Below are 14,133 nucleotides of genomic sequence, written 5' to 3'. Positions count from 1 at the left end.
CAAAATAACCTCTAGTCAGATTTCACTTCTAAGAAATAATTTCTTTTCTCCTCTTAAAATTTTCATGTTCCTCCATACATACTTTCTAGAGTAGACATTATTTCTTTTTTTCCCTCTTTGTTATTATTATCTCTTTTTCTGGTATCTGCATATTCAAAATTATTAGGGAAGAAGTTACCTCTCTGCCTTCAATTATGCAGTTCTAGAAAATGTGTCAAAGACTAGTTCCCCATCTACCTCCTGACAGCATGAGCTGTGTCACAGTGATTGGCTAATGGGTCGGCATGTGATCCAAGTCAGGCCAATCAGATTCCTTCCCCAGGAGTTTTTCTAGTGATGCAGTATGAATGTGGAGTTGGAAGATGGGAGTTGGAATCTATTCTCCTCTGTTTCTATATCTGGAATGATATGAACTTAGAGCTGGCTATAGTTTAGAGCTGGCTATAATTTATAGCTTGCTATAGAGCTCGCTTTACTTTATGAAAAAAGTAAAGTTAAAATAACAAATTAATGGGAAGGAGAGGCAGACAGGAGTAAAAGCAAGTAAACACTGCTAGTGGCCTACATTCTATTTACATGAAACCAATATTTTTCCCTTTCAGGATATACTCATTCAATGGGAAATTAGTAATTTATAACAAAAAGAGTCTTGAATAATGTCCCTCCTTAAAGAACATACCTTGTTCTCAGATATTTTAGGTATCAGATCATCTTCTAGATTATGGATGCTTTGATGGAGCCTTGCTCAGACCTATACAGACCTTATATGACAAGGCTCAGCATTTAATCAATAAATAATTTACATTTTCTTATTACCAGGAACAGTTTTCAATTTGAAAGTATGAAAAGACCTTGCTTTACCCCAAGGGTGTCTCTTTTTTGAGATTGCCCCATTCACCCTTGAATGTGAACCTACTTCCCTAAATAATCCCATTTATGCCTTTGAAAAGCAAAAGAAAAAAAGTATTAAAGATGAATTTTCAGAATTATAAGCATGTCATAGATACCAGGTATTGTGCTAGGTTCTGGTGACTTACAGACAAAAGAAAAAAAAAAAAAAAAAAAAAGACTAATTACAGATGAATATCTGTAATCTAAAAACTCCAAATGCAAAATGTCCCAGAATCCAAAACGTTTTGTGTGTGAACATGATGCCACCAGTGAAAAATTTTACACTAACCTTATGTGATGGATCATAGTCAAAACAGAAGTCTACTAAAAATATAATATAAAATTACTTTCAGGTTGTAAGATATATGATAAATATGAAACACAAAATAATTTCATATTTAGACTTGGGTCCCATCCCCAAGATATCTTATTATATACATGCAAATACTGTGAAATCTGAAAAATACCAAATCTGAAGAAGTCTGGACCCAAGTATTTTGGGTAAGGGACACTTAACCTACACCATATATGTTAGCAAGGAGCCTGCTCCACTGGGAAGATGGGGTGAATGAGTAGGTACATCTTTTTCAAATCTTACCAAGTCTCTGAAAGGTGATCCATGTGGGAGGAGACAGCAGGATGATGGTGGCTTGGACCAGGACAAGGTAATGGAAATGATAGTAAGTATTATGATATATATTTCTTAGGTAGAATCAACAGGACTTGGGAACCAATTAAGAGGTAGGGAATGAAGGAGAGAGAGGAGTCAATATAACCTTGAGCTTTCTGGGCTGAGCAGGTAAGAAGATGGTGGTAAGACATACATTAGATGAGGAGCAGGTCTGAGGAGTGTGAATAGGACCCAGAGAACATGAGGTGTCTGGGAGAGCCCAGTGAGAGAGGTAGAGTAGGCAGAGGCTCTGCACTTTAGGAGAGAACAGACCTCCCTTCTAAGCAACTGGAATAGAATTCTTGGTACCTTCCTCTGAGTGACATTTTTAGACTTAGGCCAAGAAATTAGAATTTAGACAAAGATCCTACCATTAGACTATAAACTTGCCCAGCTTAGCAGCTCTTTTCTCCTCTTTTGTGTACAAAGCAAGCCTCAGACTTTACCAAGTATCCAGTAAGATACTTTCTTGCTTACATTCACTTTCTTACATTCACTTTCTTACTTACATTCCATAGTTGCAGGTAAATGATGAAGTGTTGATGAGAGGTAAGAATAACAACGATAGGAGTCCACAGGAAATTCTGATCCAATTGAGACCACATTAAACTAGTAATAGTGCATGATCAAAAGGGGTATCTGGATCTACTTAATAAAATAGTTATGGTTTACAATGCATATCCTCGAAAGAAGAAAAAAGCCCAGGTGGGGGGAGGGGGCAGATATTAATAACAGAAACAAAACCAAAGCCAATTGCTATGGGATTCGTCAAAGAATCTAGACCTCTTGGAGGGCACCTACCAACATTTTTGTGGAAGTGCTAGTGATTTTTAACAGTTTTATAAAATACCTAACAGAATTTTTTTGCATTTAAAGGATAATAAGATCAACTTTTAAAACACAGTATAGAAAAGGGAATTGCTTTTGAACCACACAGACACATAAAAGTCATTAAGTTGAATAAGTCCTAGGGAAAATGAAAACAGAAGAATTATGAGCAAGAATTTTCAAATATTTATTTACTATGTTTAACATTTATTCATGACATGGAACCCATCAATCAAACTTGTATCGACTAAGTGACAAACACTTCTCTGGATGTTGTTGAAACAAAGATCAATTAGACTCACAGCTTGCCTTAAAGCATCTCACACTCTAAGAGAGAAGGCAAGAAGGTAGAAACTGAATGAATACCTGTGCAGCTTCAGACAGACATACACATGTGACCAATACTGCAGTGCTATTGCTCTCAGCTTGACTAAATTTTAGAAAGTTTTTTTCCCCTGTCTATAGGGGAAAAAAGTATACAGAGTCATTTTCGTCAGCACCACCCCCCCGCCCCGCCCCGATTTCCCTCTTTTTAGAGCATTTACTTTAGATAGTAAATTTTCTTTGTACCTGTGCAATTTAGATGAATCTTCTCCCAGCCTGTAGCCAGTTTTACAATCCAGGAATGTTGCTATCAGGGACCTGGGATACATTCCTTTGCATGGTAATCAAGAAAGATAATGCCAATACAATATTGACGACTATAAATATAATGTATACACCAGATGTCTAGCAACTTCACACTTATTATTTTAAGAAAGTAGATCTAATTTAAATATTCTTATTATAGAATTTTAAAAATGAGAGAGAAAGAAGGAAGGAGGGAAAGGAAAGGGGAAAAGGGAAATAAAAGAAACCAGAGAGGGAAGAGAGAAAGAAATGGGGAAGGGAAGGAGAAGAAAGTTCTAGGATGGCAGGAGCCTACCTTCAATATGCACCAATTAATGCACACAGATGGCCTAATCACATCACCCAACTCCCCGCAAGGCCTCTCAGTTTAACTAGCTACAGTCAGTATTTAAAAACTCTCCTGCTTTTTGTTTCAGAGCAGTTCTGTTTTTCTCCTTTACTGCAATAGTCTAGACTCCAATTGCAACCATCCTGAATAATGCTTTCCTTGCCATTTAAAAAAGGTTGTGTGTTATTTTTCTTTAATATATCAAACTACGGCAAAAGACAAAACCTGTGGGACAATAGATAGAGATCTTTTTTCTTTTTCTTTTTAAAAGACGGGGCACCTGAGCTGGAAGGAAATCATGAAAATTCACCACATTGGATGAAGAAGGGGCAGCAGCACTGCATGGGGCCCTGGGGAATGATCTCATATATCCATTTCTTCATCTGAAAGCTTCCTAACAAGGACAGTATTTTTTTTTTAAAAAAAAAAAAACTAAAATACATACACACTTCATTGCATATCCTCATTTCTTTAATGACATTTTTTTTTTTATTTTCTATCAAGGTCAATAAAAATATTCATACATCCAAGTTTTAAAAGCAAATTTAAAAAATAATTCTATCAGAGCCATCTACTCATCTATTTCTACTTTGATTTTATTGCATTTCAGCACAAATTAGCTTCTATTGAGAAATTTTAAAATGTTGACATGCTTTTTTACTTAATCCTTTGAATCAAAGGAGTGACAGATGACCATTGGCTAAAGGTCAGTTTTGAATCACTGTTATAGGAAACATGCTATTGCTCAAGGTGATCACTCCATCTTAAAATTGTACACACTTATGTGGAAGAAACTAACAAAAGCTCAATTCTTCTCCTTTTCCTTTTGGGGCAGTCCCCATGAGAGCAGCTGTTCTCTTATTAATGCTGTTAAACATTAGGAATAAACCTCTCTGGGATTATACTGAATAAGGTGACGTAGAAGGAAGTTTTTACCAAATAAATGTGCGTAGATTAGAATCTGCAGGTGGTCTAAAACATGCCTATATTGGGATCCAAATTGTTCAGCACTGGAACCTTTTGAAATGAGAACAAAGAGCCTTTCATTGCTTAAATTCTAAATGCAGCTTAGTACTTCATTAGAAACCTCTTAGTTCGCCGTAGGAATCTTTCAGATTTAATTATGAGGTGGGGTAAAAGCCTTCATTCCCTAGGACACCATACTGAAACATTTTATTCTGTGTTTCCTGGGAGATCTCCAAGTTTTGCAAATTGCAGGAGTTATCAATGCACATTAAGTTAGTTCTTTTCTGAAATCTAAGTCAGGCCAAATCAAAGTAACTATTTCAGCCAATATGAATGGTGAAATTAAAATTACTAAAAGCCCAAAGCAACGGAGCTAAAAATGAGAAAAACTGGATTCTTCCTCCTGTTCTATAACCTGGAGATACTGCTTAAATTTCAGAACCTTAGTTTAGCTATATTTAAAATGAGGTAGCTAATTGAAATTCCATTACTCTATGTGGTCAATATTTAGAAATGCTCACATTGCTCAACATTTACCTTTTTTTTTTTTTTTTTTTGGCTGTGAGGAATACTTTAAAGATAGTATTTTGAAAGCTTCAGTGACACTTCACTGGGTGGTGTGTTTTAAATTTTAATGAAAGGTTCCAGTTAAATTTTGAAAGGCATTACAGAATCCACATAATTCTCATTGCTGCTTTAGTAAATTTGATAAAAATGATAAGGTCAGAACACTGACATATCAGAATCTGGATGCCAGTATGATCAACCAGCCCCAGCCCAACAGACAAAATGGAAGGAAACATTTCATTTCAGCACTTGCTACCAAAGCCTAGGTTGATCAGTTGAGTCTCTTATATAATGTCCTTGTCTGGGTCCTTCCATTCCAGATCCCTGGATTATTTTTTTTTGTTTTTAGTGTATCTGAGTTCAAATAGCAACCAGTCAGGGCCCACCGGAGAAAAGCTCTTCCAGAGGCTTAGCTGACAAACACCTTCCAATGTCATTCAGTGGAAAAACTGTCTTATTCTTAATGATACAGCAAGCTACTTGGCTCTTTGAAGAGAAAACTAACACATGGTCATTAAATAAATGAATAAATAACTCATGAATTCAAAGTCTTGCCTCCTGGCTCTGAATCCCAAGGCCAACACAAAATTTCTGATGGAAATCTTTTTATAAGCATCACAGAAATATAATAACTTTTACAGAATACAACTTTTGTTGTTGTATAGAAACAACTTTTCCTTTTACATTCCATTCTGTACAGAAGTTAACAGATAGGATAGGACAAACAATAATCTAGCATAAAGCCAAATTTTCCTCTCTTCTAAATTGATAATGACCTCTTCACCTATGCTGGGTGTGCTGTCAACAGAGGCTTATATACAAAAGGGAAAATTAATCTATACAACATACAGAGGCTCCTTTCTAGATGGTTGAGATGAACTAAGGTAGGCATTATCCTGGCTGTGATAAAAATAGGAGAGAAATAATCAGTATTTTTTTCATTGGTAATATTTTAATCACGTCTTTGAAAAATATTAAGGTTGCACTTTGTCTACCTGGGCAGGTCGACAGAAAAAAACACTGTGTTCTCCTGAAAACAGGGGCAGTATCTGCACGCTGTCATTTTAAAGGTCATGAGTTTTACTAATTATGCTATCAGTCACTACTTTTTGTCTCATGGCAAGAGAAATAAGAAAAATAAATAATTTTTTATATTCATTTAATTTAAGTTGGATTAGACTGGTTGCATGATGCACCCCAAGCCAAGTAGAGCTGTAACTTATTTTCATTGTCATTGCCACTCACCTGGTCCAAAGTCATAGACACCTCACTCAGGAAACTACAATGGTCCTCTAAACAATACCTACTTCTACTTCTCCCACCTCAACCTAAAGAATATTCAGAACATGGTAGCTGATGCAATCTGGCTAAAATGTAAGTTGAGTTCACAAACTCTTCTGTCAAAACCACTGATGATTCACATCTTGGCATAAACACCAGAATCCTTATAGTAACCTACAGAGCCTTACCTTCAATTCTTATACTATGTGGCTTTCTGCTGCCTCTCTTTTCAACTCTGAATTTTATCATTTAATGTTCTTGACTACCCCAGCCAATCCTACTTCAAGAGCTTTGCACATGTTACTTTCTCCTTTGTTTGAAATCCTTCTTTTCATATATATCCCCATGAATTATTCCTTTACTTCTTTTTCTTTTTAAATTCTCTTTCTTACTCATATTTCCCCTGCCCTGGCTATCTACAAATTTTAGAAAAATAAACTTTCTCCACAATATTTCATATGTTCCTATTTTTCCCCTCTAGTATCTATCAGTACCTAACATACTACAAATGTAATGATCTGTGTTGTTAATGTCTGCTGACCCCACTAGAGTGCAAGTCTACAAAGCAAGGATTTGCGTAGCTCTAACTTCAGTACCTGGAAGAATGACTGGCACAGAGTGTTTGCTGAATGAAGGAAGGAATGCTATCTCTTACCTTTTCACAGAACTTTCCCTTGACCAAGCCCAAAAAACTTTGTGGTTGGTCTCCACAGTAACAGAAATGCAATTCATTTCCAAACCATTAAGATATTCTGATGCAAAGGCTTCAACTCTGAATTTTATTTAACTTCATGGCATAGAATATATCTTTGTGTAATGTATACAACCCCGAAGGATTATCAAACCCAGCGGATAATCTCTGGCCTCAAAACGTAATTTTTGTGAAGCATGAAATTCATCTGAACCTCAGTAAGAAAAGAATCCTAGGAAAAACATATTGGAGCTAGATTTTGTAACTTACTTGGAGATTCATTATTTTCACAGGTTTCTTCTTCATTTGTTGCTGCTGCTTCCTCCTCCTCATCTTCTGGGTCATCAGTGTCTCCTGACTCATCGCTATCTTCCACCCATTTTCCTGGCATGAGTCCAGCTGAGTCATAGGAATTGCACAGAGGACCCACAATGTGAGAGATGAAGGATTCCTGAAGATTGGCCAATTGAGGAGCTGACCGATCCATGAAGGGGCTTATGGGCAGCCCAAGGCTGGCTTCCTCATCACCCTAGAAACAGGGATTTAGCATGAATAGCTAGCTAGAAAGGTGAAAGAGAAGAGTCTAAGATACCAAAAAGTGAACATTCCCTTGTCATCTAAAATGTATAGATATGTAAGAGCATGGCTATTCATGCTCAACTGACTTTACTTGATGGCTCAGAGATTCTACCCAAATCTCTAAGATTCAGAGAGCAATTCTTTGTTGTTTCCATTAACTAATTTTGTGATGTTGAGCTTTATCATGGAGAAATGCAAGGAGTGGCTTAATATCTCAGTAGATAATATTTCTTATCACACTAGTCAGGGTCCTTTATAGGAGAATACAAATGCATCTTAAAATGCAATGCTGGGAATGTTACTCTAACAAATATAATCTACCATGTTTTTTCTTTTTGCCTTGGTTACCAGAAAGCTTAAAATAATTTATTGCTAAATTCAAGTTGCTACTTTACCCTAGATTTTGTTTGAATGATATCTTCTGTGATTATGTTTTCTTATTTTGTTTAATAGTATTAAAGTATATGTGTTTTGTTTTGAACAACTTTAGATCTTCTTGGAAAACAATAACAGATCATAAACCACAGGTTACCTAGAAAACCTAAGGAAGAAAATATATCAAAATATCAATAAAGATTATGCCTAAATAATTCAACTATTATAAGTGGATTTTCCTTTTCCTTCACATTTTTGTGCATTTCAATATTTCATGATCAAGAAATAATCCCAATCCCAGAAAAGGCAACATATATTTTTTAAAAAATGAATCATTTTATTCTGTATATGAATAATGCCCATAATACCCATAGTTCATTCTAATCCCTGTTTAAACATGTCCAATGACATATATTTATTACTTTATAAGGTACCTCACCCTTTGATGGGATATCTTTAATTTTGTCTCCGACACTGATCTAAGCTATATCTCCCGATAACTTTTACAGACTGGTAAACACACATTTAAGGCAACAGAGAGGTATCGGACCTTTCTTATGAATCAGATTTGTATTGAGTACTTTTTATAATTTACCATTTTTTAATCTTGACACCAACATTATGATAAATCTACTCCTATATTTGTACAGAGCTTTTAAGACATCTGAAGATAATCACTCCATTACCTCTGTTGCTTCACTGTTCATGCTATTTCATGTCACTGGTTCCTGTCCTTCACCCATGCTCCCTCACCTCCACATTTTCTTAAGTGAGAAATTCATAACAATGGACAAAAAGCTTCAAGCTTAATCTGGTCAATGCAGGGTAACCTGGACAGTATTGCCCCACACTTAGGTTATTATGGGGCCTTTTCTGGTAGTCTATTAACTCTTCTTGTTATATCAAACAGAATGCCAATATTTTAGCTTTTATGCACTGTTGTTATTAACTATATTGGAAAAGTAAATGAACTTAATGTATTATATATTCCTCCATTTAAATTTAAATTAGCTTTTTATTATACTAAATCTACTAAAAAACAGTATTTCAGGGTCTTTCTAATGTTTAATAGGTAATTCAATTATTTCAACATCTTTCCCCCAAACGCCATAAATAACTTTGATTTAGAATTCTATGGGTATAGTTTAGTCTTTTTTATGTGTCAGTTTTAAACTACTATTCAAAACAGGGCAGGTTTTTTTTTTTTTTGCTTGTTTGTTTTTAATAAAAGCATGATATAAAAGTGAGCGATCATACTTCCTAGCAGCCTTTCAGAAGCTTTGGTGAATTAACAAGCAGCCTAAAAGTGTAGGTTCAGATAGATGAAATGGTTCAAGTAGTTACCTGTTCATAAAATTCATTGACAATACCCTCTGTCCACTGAAGATGGAGTTCTTTACATTTGGCTGGTCCATTAATATCAGCCAACTTTATACACATTTGACAAACCAATAGACGATCATTTTCATTAGTCCAATCTATTCCAACATCATCATTCACCTGTTTAAAGGATACAGTTAAAATGATTTACCTCAAGCAAAGCAAAAATTGAACAGGAGGAAATAAAGCAATAGAATACACATATCTTTCTACTATGTAGAGATCAGAATACCAAAAAATTAGGAACTTAGATTTTTTAAATAATGTTATTGGGAATGGGGATATATCTCAAGAATAAGACAATGGCTTCCAGAAATAGTAAAATAATTAATCAAAAAAGTAAAATAATGAACCATGAAATTGATAATAAGTGCTATTTAAAGTCAGCATATTTATTGCCAGTAAAATATTAAAGCTATAAATGATTTAAAAAGTTATCTTGCAGTAATATTTAGGCATTTATATTTGCATGACATTTTTTGTATCAAGTTTTTGACCTATGTTACTGCCATATAATTCATATATAATTATATCATAGAGAGAAGAGCAAGTTAAACAAAAATCACACTTTCAATGTTTTATTTCTCTGTAGAACAAAGTATAATACATCACATAGAGACTTAACTTCCAAGGTAGCTAGATTGAGACTACTACCTTCTATTTCTGCTATGATAAAAATGTTACTGGATTTCATTTTCCCAGTTGATAAGTAAGAATTGACGGAGTTTTGTTCAACAGTTTGTTTCTATGATATCTTTCCCTGTGGCCATAAAATGAAGACTGATACAAATGTAGTTACCTTGGCATTAAATTTGGCTACAAAGTCAAAGTGTTTCTTCAGATCAGTGGCTAAAATTGCTTCGATGACAAGGAAACGGAAGTGCTTGAATTCTACATGGTCAAGGTTAACTAGAAAGTTATACTCTGGCCGGGACATGAAAAGATTCCAAGCTGCAGCTGCATGATGATTCTCCAGAACTGAACGATCATTGTATAGCACCGCCTGGGCAAGAGTAGGAGAGTAAGAGTTCAAGAGATCAGTGGGTAAGTTTAAAAAAGAATCACAAAAATAAAGGAGAATATGCAATGCTTCTGAAATAGCTTTTTTTGTTTGTTTTTCGAGGAAAAGCAAAAAAAAATTGTGTTTTGAGTGCTGGTTATTAAGAATCATTTACTACTGCGTCTTGACTGCTGATTCCTTTTCTTGGTTAAATATGCTTTTCAGTCATATTAAGTTCTTTTCCTTGAAACTTTTGCCCAAATAATCACAAGTGAGGGGTAGTAGCCTATCTTAATAGAGTCAGCATTCCTTAAAATGTTTTTCTTTTTTTAGATTTCTTTGCAGGGCACAGGAATTTATTATATACATATATTTGTAAGTTTAAACAGACACGTATTTTAATACACATACATATATATAAATATACCAATTATCCCTATAAGGTAACTCAGTTACTTTCTGTATCAGGCAACAGAATTATTTCCTCTTAAATATATGCAACTCGTGAAGAGGAATGGAATCCCAGGGATGCCTCAACCCAAAACATTTTTACCCCATAATCAGCCATGGGAAATACCTAGTACTTAAAGATATATAGTAAACATACATCTGCTTGTTTTGGAAATCTCTAATAATGAGAAGTTGCGAGAAAAAAAAAAACAGAAATTGCCTTAAAAAAATGCTTGAACACTACTGTGAGAGACAGTGTATAAAGGGAAGAAACGACATAGAATTGGGAAAGGCTAAGCACATAAATATCCAGGTTAAGGTGAGTAAGACAGACCTGCAGGAAAATCTGAAGAGTAAACCATGCTGGCAAAAGGATTTCCCCATCTTTTTTTTTTTTTTTTTTTTTTTTTTTTGAGAGAGAGAGAGAGAGAGATTGATTGATTTTAATATTTATTTTTTAGTTTTCGGCAGACATAACATCTTTGTTTGTATGTGGTGCTGAGGATCGAACCCAGGCTGCACACATGCTAGGCGAGCGCGCTACCGCTTGAGCCACATCCCCAGCCCCAAGGATTTCCCCATCTTTAGGGAAACTAATTCTGGTGTATGAAGGGTATGCGGAAAGAAGATAAAGTAGGTAGTTGGGGGAAAAACATGGTTGTTCTTATATATAGATTCAAGAAAAATCATGGAATAGTCCAGAAAAACTATTGGGGAAATGGATGAGAGTCGATAAAAGACAAAAGGCAAACAAGGAAACACAGGATTAGACTGGCCTCTAGCTCCTCTTGGAGGCACAGAGGGCCTCAGGATGTTTGGTAACTTGAGTCAATTGTTTATAAATAGAGGGGAAAATGATTGGGTTTAATTGTATAAGTAGAGATGCCTAGATATTTAGTGATTAATTTTTGACTCAAACTTAAACACACCAAGATAACTTTCTCATGCTATTCATTTTTGCAATCTATGCTTAGGTTAAAAAAAAATTCCTTCAAACAAATGGAATAAACTGATCTGAAATTCCTACCAGCCAGTTGATAGGCCTTAAGAATTCACAGTTGTTATCATGAATATATTTCCAAGGACTAAGATTTGTATACAAAGAGGCCTTACATTCTTAAAACTTCAAGAAGATTTGGTTTCTCTAATCTTTTTAGAAAGGGGCATTTGCATAGGTTGCCTTTTGTTGTTGTTGAAGAGGTTCATTAGCATGGATTCAACTAGATTTTTCTTCAGAAGAAGAAAACTAGAAAGGATTCTTATGCATAATAAAGTTATGTACCACCATGAAGACTTTGGAACAAACAATGATTGTGTGTGTGTGTGTGTGTGTGTGTGTGTGTGTGTGAATATCTTGGAACAATGACTTTTTTTTTCAAAATCAGTATGATCTTTAAGAATTTTATCCTATGAATAAGTATAATTTGATTATGTTTACTTGGTGTAAGCCAAATGTATAAAATTAATTTTCTTCAGAGAAATCTCTACACTGGATTAGCTCTCCTAATCAAAATCTAAAGATTTACCTGAGGGGCACTAGTGGCCACCAGGAAAGCATTAGTCCTTCCAGGGTGATCATAATCGTGCATGGCTGCAGCAACATACAGTGCCATGAGCTCTAAGGCAGGAATATTCCCCGACAGACATCCATACTTATCATCTGGCACACTATACATTTTTGAAAATACATATCCCATATGTCCATGTGTAAATCCACTGTCAGAATCTGAGAAGAGAAAATTAAAGTAATAGAAATTTTTAAAACCTATGAAACTGAAAATATTTGTTTTGACTTTCTTATTATAAAACCAAGTGTTCCTATCTGGCACAAGGGAGCGCAGAGGTGCTGGATACATACCTGAATCACTTGCTGATCCGTGATCATTAATCACAGTTGAGAGGCCTGGAATAGGTTGGGTAGTAAGATACCAAACAGCATGTAAGACATCAGTGGCATGGACTCTGTTGTGATCTGTAACCAATGAAAAGGAACTGTCATCGACTGGTGAACTTTTGGGACCAAGGACTAATAGTGCCATCTACTGGATAAACAGCTTGGTCCTAGCTTAACATCCCAGTGAATGCCTTCTATACTCTCTCAAATCTTTTTGATTACTCTTCCACAACTCCCTAGTATGCTTTCTAATAAGAAAAAACAATACTCATTGCATCCAGTATGCATGATATTCAAAATGGAAAAATTTGTATCTAGAGTCTAGCAGAAACCTACTACACGAAACTTACTACAGGAAACATCTGTAGTGTTTTCTTTTCATCCTCTGTGTGAGGCCATGCAGAGGGCCAGAGCAAAAGAAAGAGCCTTGATAGACTTTAAGCAGCAATTCATCTCTGACAAATGGAAACCCAGATTTAATCTGTGAATAGAATGAGGGTTTCAATTATTTTCCTATATTTCTGGCAACACTTAAGTATCTGTCTTTAAGTGATGACATACTGCTAAATCATAGGTAAACACCCCAGGAATTAAATCCAGGGGCCTGGGTTTGGGCTTGAGAAGATCTCGCCAGGAGAGCTTTCCTAGAGATGGCCTCCCCAGACTCCCAAGAAGGAAAGAACAAAACCTGTGCCCTTGTGTCACTGCTGGATGTGAACATTGGTATTTTATAGTCATCCAAGAGCAGTTTTGTTAAGACTAGAGCCCCTGTACCTGAACATAGACTATCTTCAATGATACAAGCCCATTACATTTATAGATAACTTACAGATAAGACAATTACTATCAGTTTATGTCTGTACCTATGCCTGTGCAGAGTTGATCATACTAGAATTTTCTGGATTTGGGACAGATATGGATTTGTCTTCTGTTCTGATATTTGTTACCCACATTATATGGGGTAAGTTACTCAAAATTCATTTTCTTATCCTGAAAACAAGATAGATTTTAAAGATCTCATTTTCTTTTCTTAAAAAAATATGGGGATAATAGTGCCAATTTCATCATACAGTTCTGAGAAGCACAGAAGGGACTATGTGTTAACGTGCCAATGCACAGTAAGCTACCAATTAATGATAAATATTATTCCCATACAAAATGTTTTTGACATAGAACAAGACAGCAGTTCACTGGTTTTCTCCCACAATTAATGATAGATTTGTAAAAACAAAACAAAAAGACAAAGAATTGAATTGCTCAAATAATAGCTGTTCTAAGTGCTTGTGGAAGTAGGAAGCTGTTATGATCTGGTAGAGGAAGAATGTCACTTGGGAGAGAGGGTGCCACTGGTGGGAGCAAACTTCTCAATTTCCTTTCCTGTTGCAACTGAAGAGATGACTGCAGGCAAGGTGGTACCATTCCTGCTGCGAGTCATACAGCCTGTGCATGAGCCCAGCATTGCAAGGGAGGATAGGAACAGCATAGGCAGAGCCTTCTGGGTCATACTGCCCCCTCTCCTGTCCTGTCTACCTCAAGGGCCAGGCCTGGAAGATTTCATGGGTCATTTTTACAAAATTTTGATGAACAAACAATCGCATCTTAA

The 14,133-nt window shown here is 35.6% G+C and overlaps 1 protein-coding gene and 1 long non-coding RNA gene across 3 annotated transcripts in view; one reads left to right on the top strand and one right to left on the bottom strand.

The window, feature by feature from the left end:
- LOC124087073 (uncharacterized) overlaps window positions 1-8,021 on the top strand; it is a 45,474-nt gene extending 37,453 nt beyond the window's left edge. Inside the window, exon 2 of the long non-coding RNA XR_006849996.2 lies at window positions 7,146-8,021. This is a non-coding gene — a long non-coding RNA (uncharacterized LOC124087073). The remainder of the gene's footprint in view (window positions 1-7,145) is intronic.
- Pde3a (phosphodiesterase 3A) overlaps window positions 1-14,133 on the bottom strand; it is a 316,815-nt gene that overhangs the window by 8,966 nt on the left and 293,716 nt on the right. For both annotated transcript variants that reach the window (XM_046435730.2, XM_046435731.2), the window contains 5 exons: window positions 12,495-12,608; window positions 12,163-12,362; window positions 9,986-10,189; window positions 9,151-9,306; window positions 7,123-7,381 (listed from right to left, as the gene is read on the bottom strand). In XM_046435730.2, coding sequence (XP_046291686.1) covers window positions 7,123-7,381; window positions 9,151-9,306; window positions 9,986-10,189; window positions 12,163-12,362; window positions 12,495-12,608 — 933 coding nt within the window. The remainder of the gene's footprint in view (window positions 1-7,122; window positions 7,382-9,150; window positions 9,307-9,985; window positions 10,190-12,162; window positions 12,363-12,494; window positions 12,609-14,133) is intronic.

This window comes from Marmota monax, unplaced genomic scaffold, assembly GCF_021218885.2.
Source record: "Marmota monax isolate L192 unplaced genomic scaffold, Marmota_monax_Labrador192_F-V1.1 WCK01_AAM20220418_F8-fsc00012, whole genome shotgun sequence".
In the NCBI taxonomy this organism is placed as follows: Eukaryota; Metazoa; Chordata; class Mammalia; order Rodentia; family Sciuridae; genus Marmota; species Marmota monax.
The sequence above is the reverse complement of the archived record's forward strand: the minus strand, read 5'-3'. Positions and strand labels throughout refer to the sequence as shown.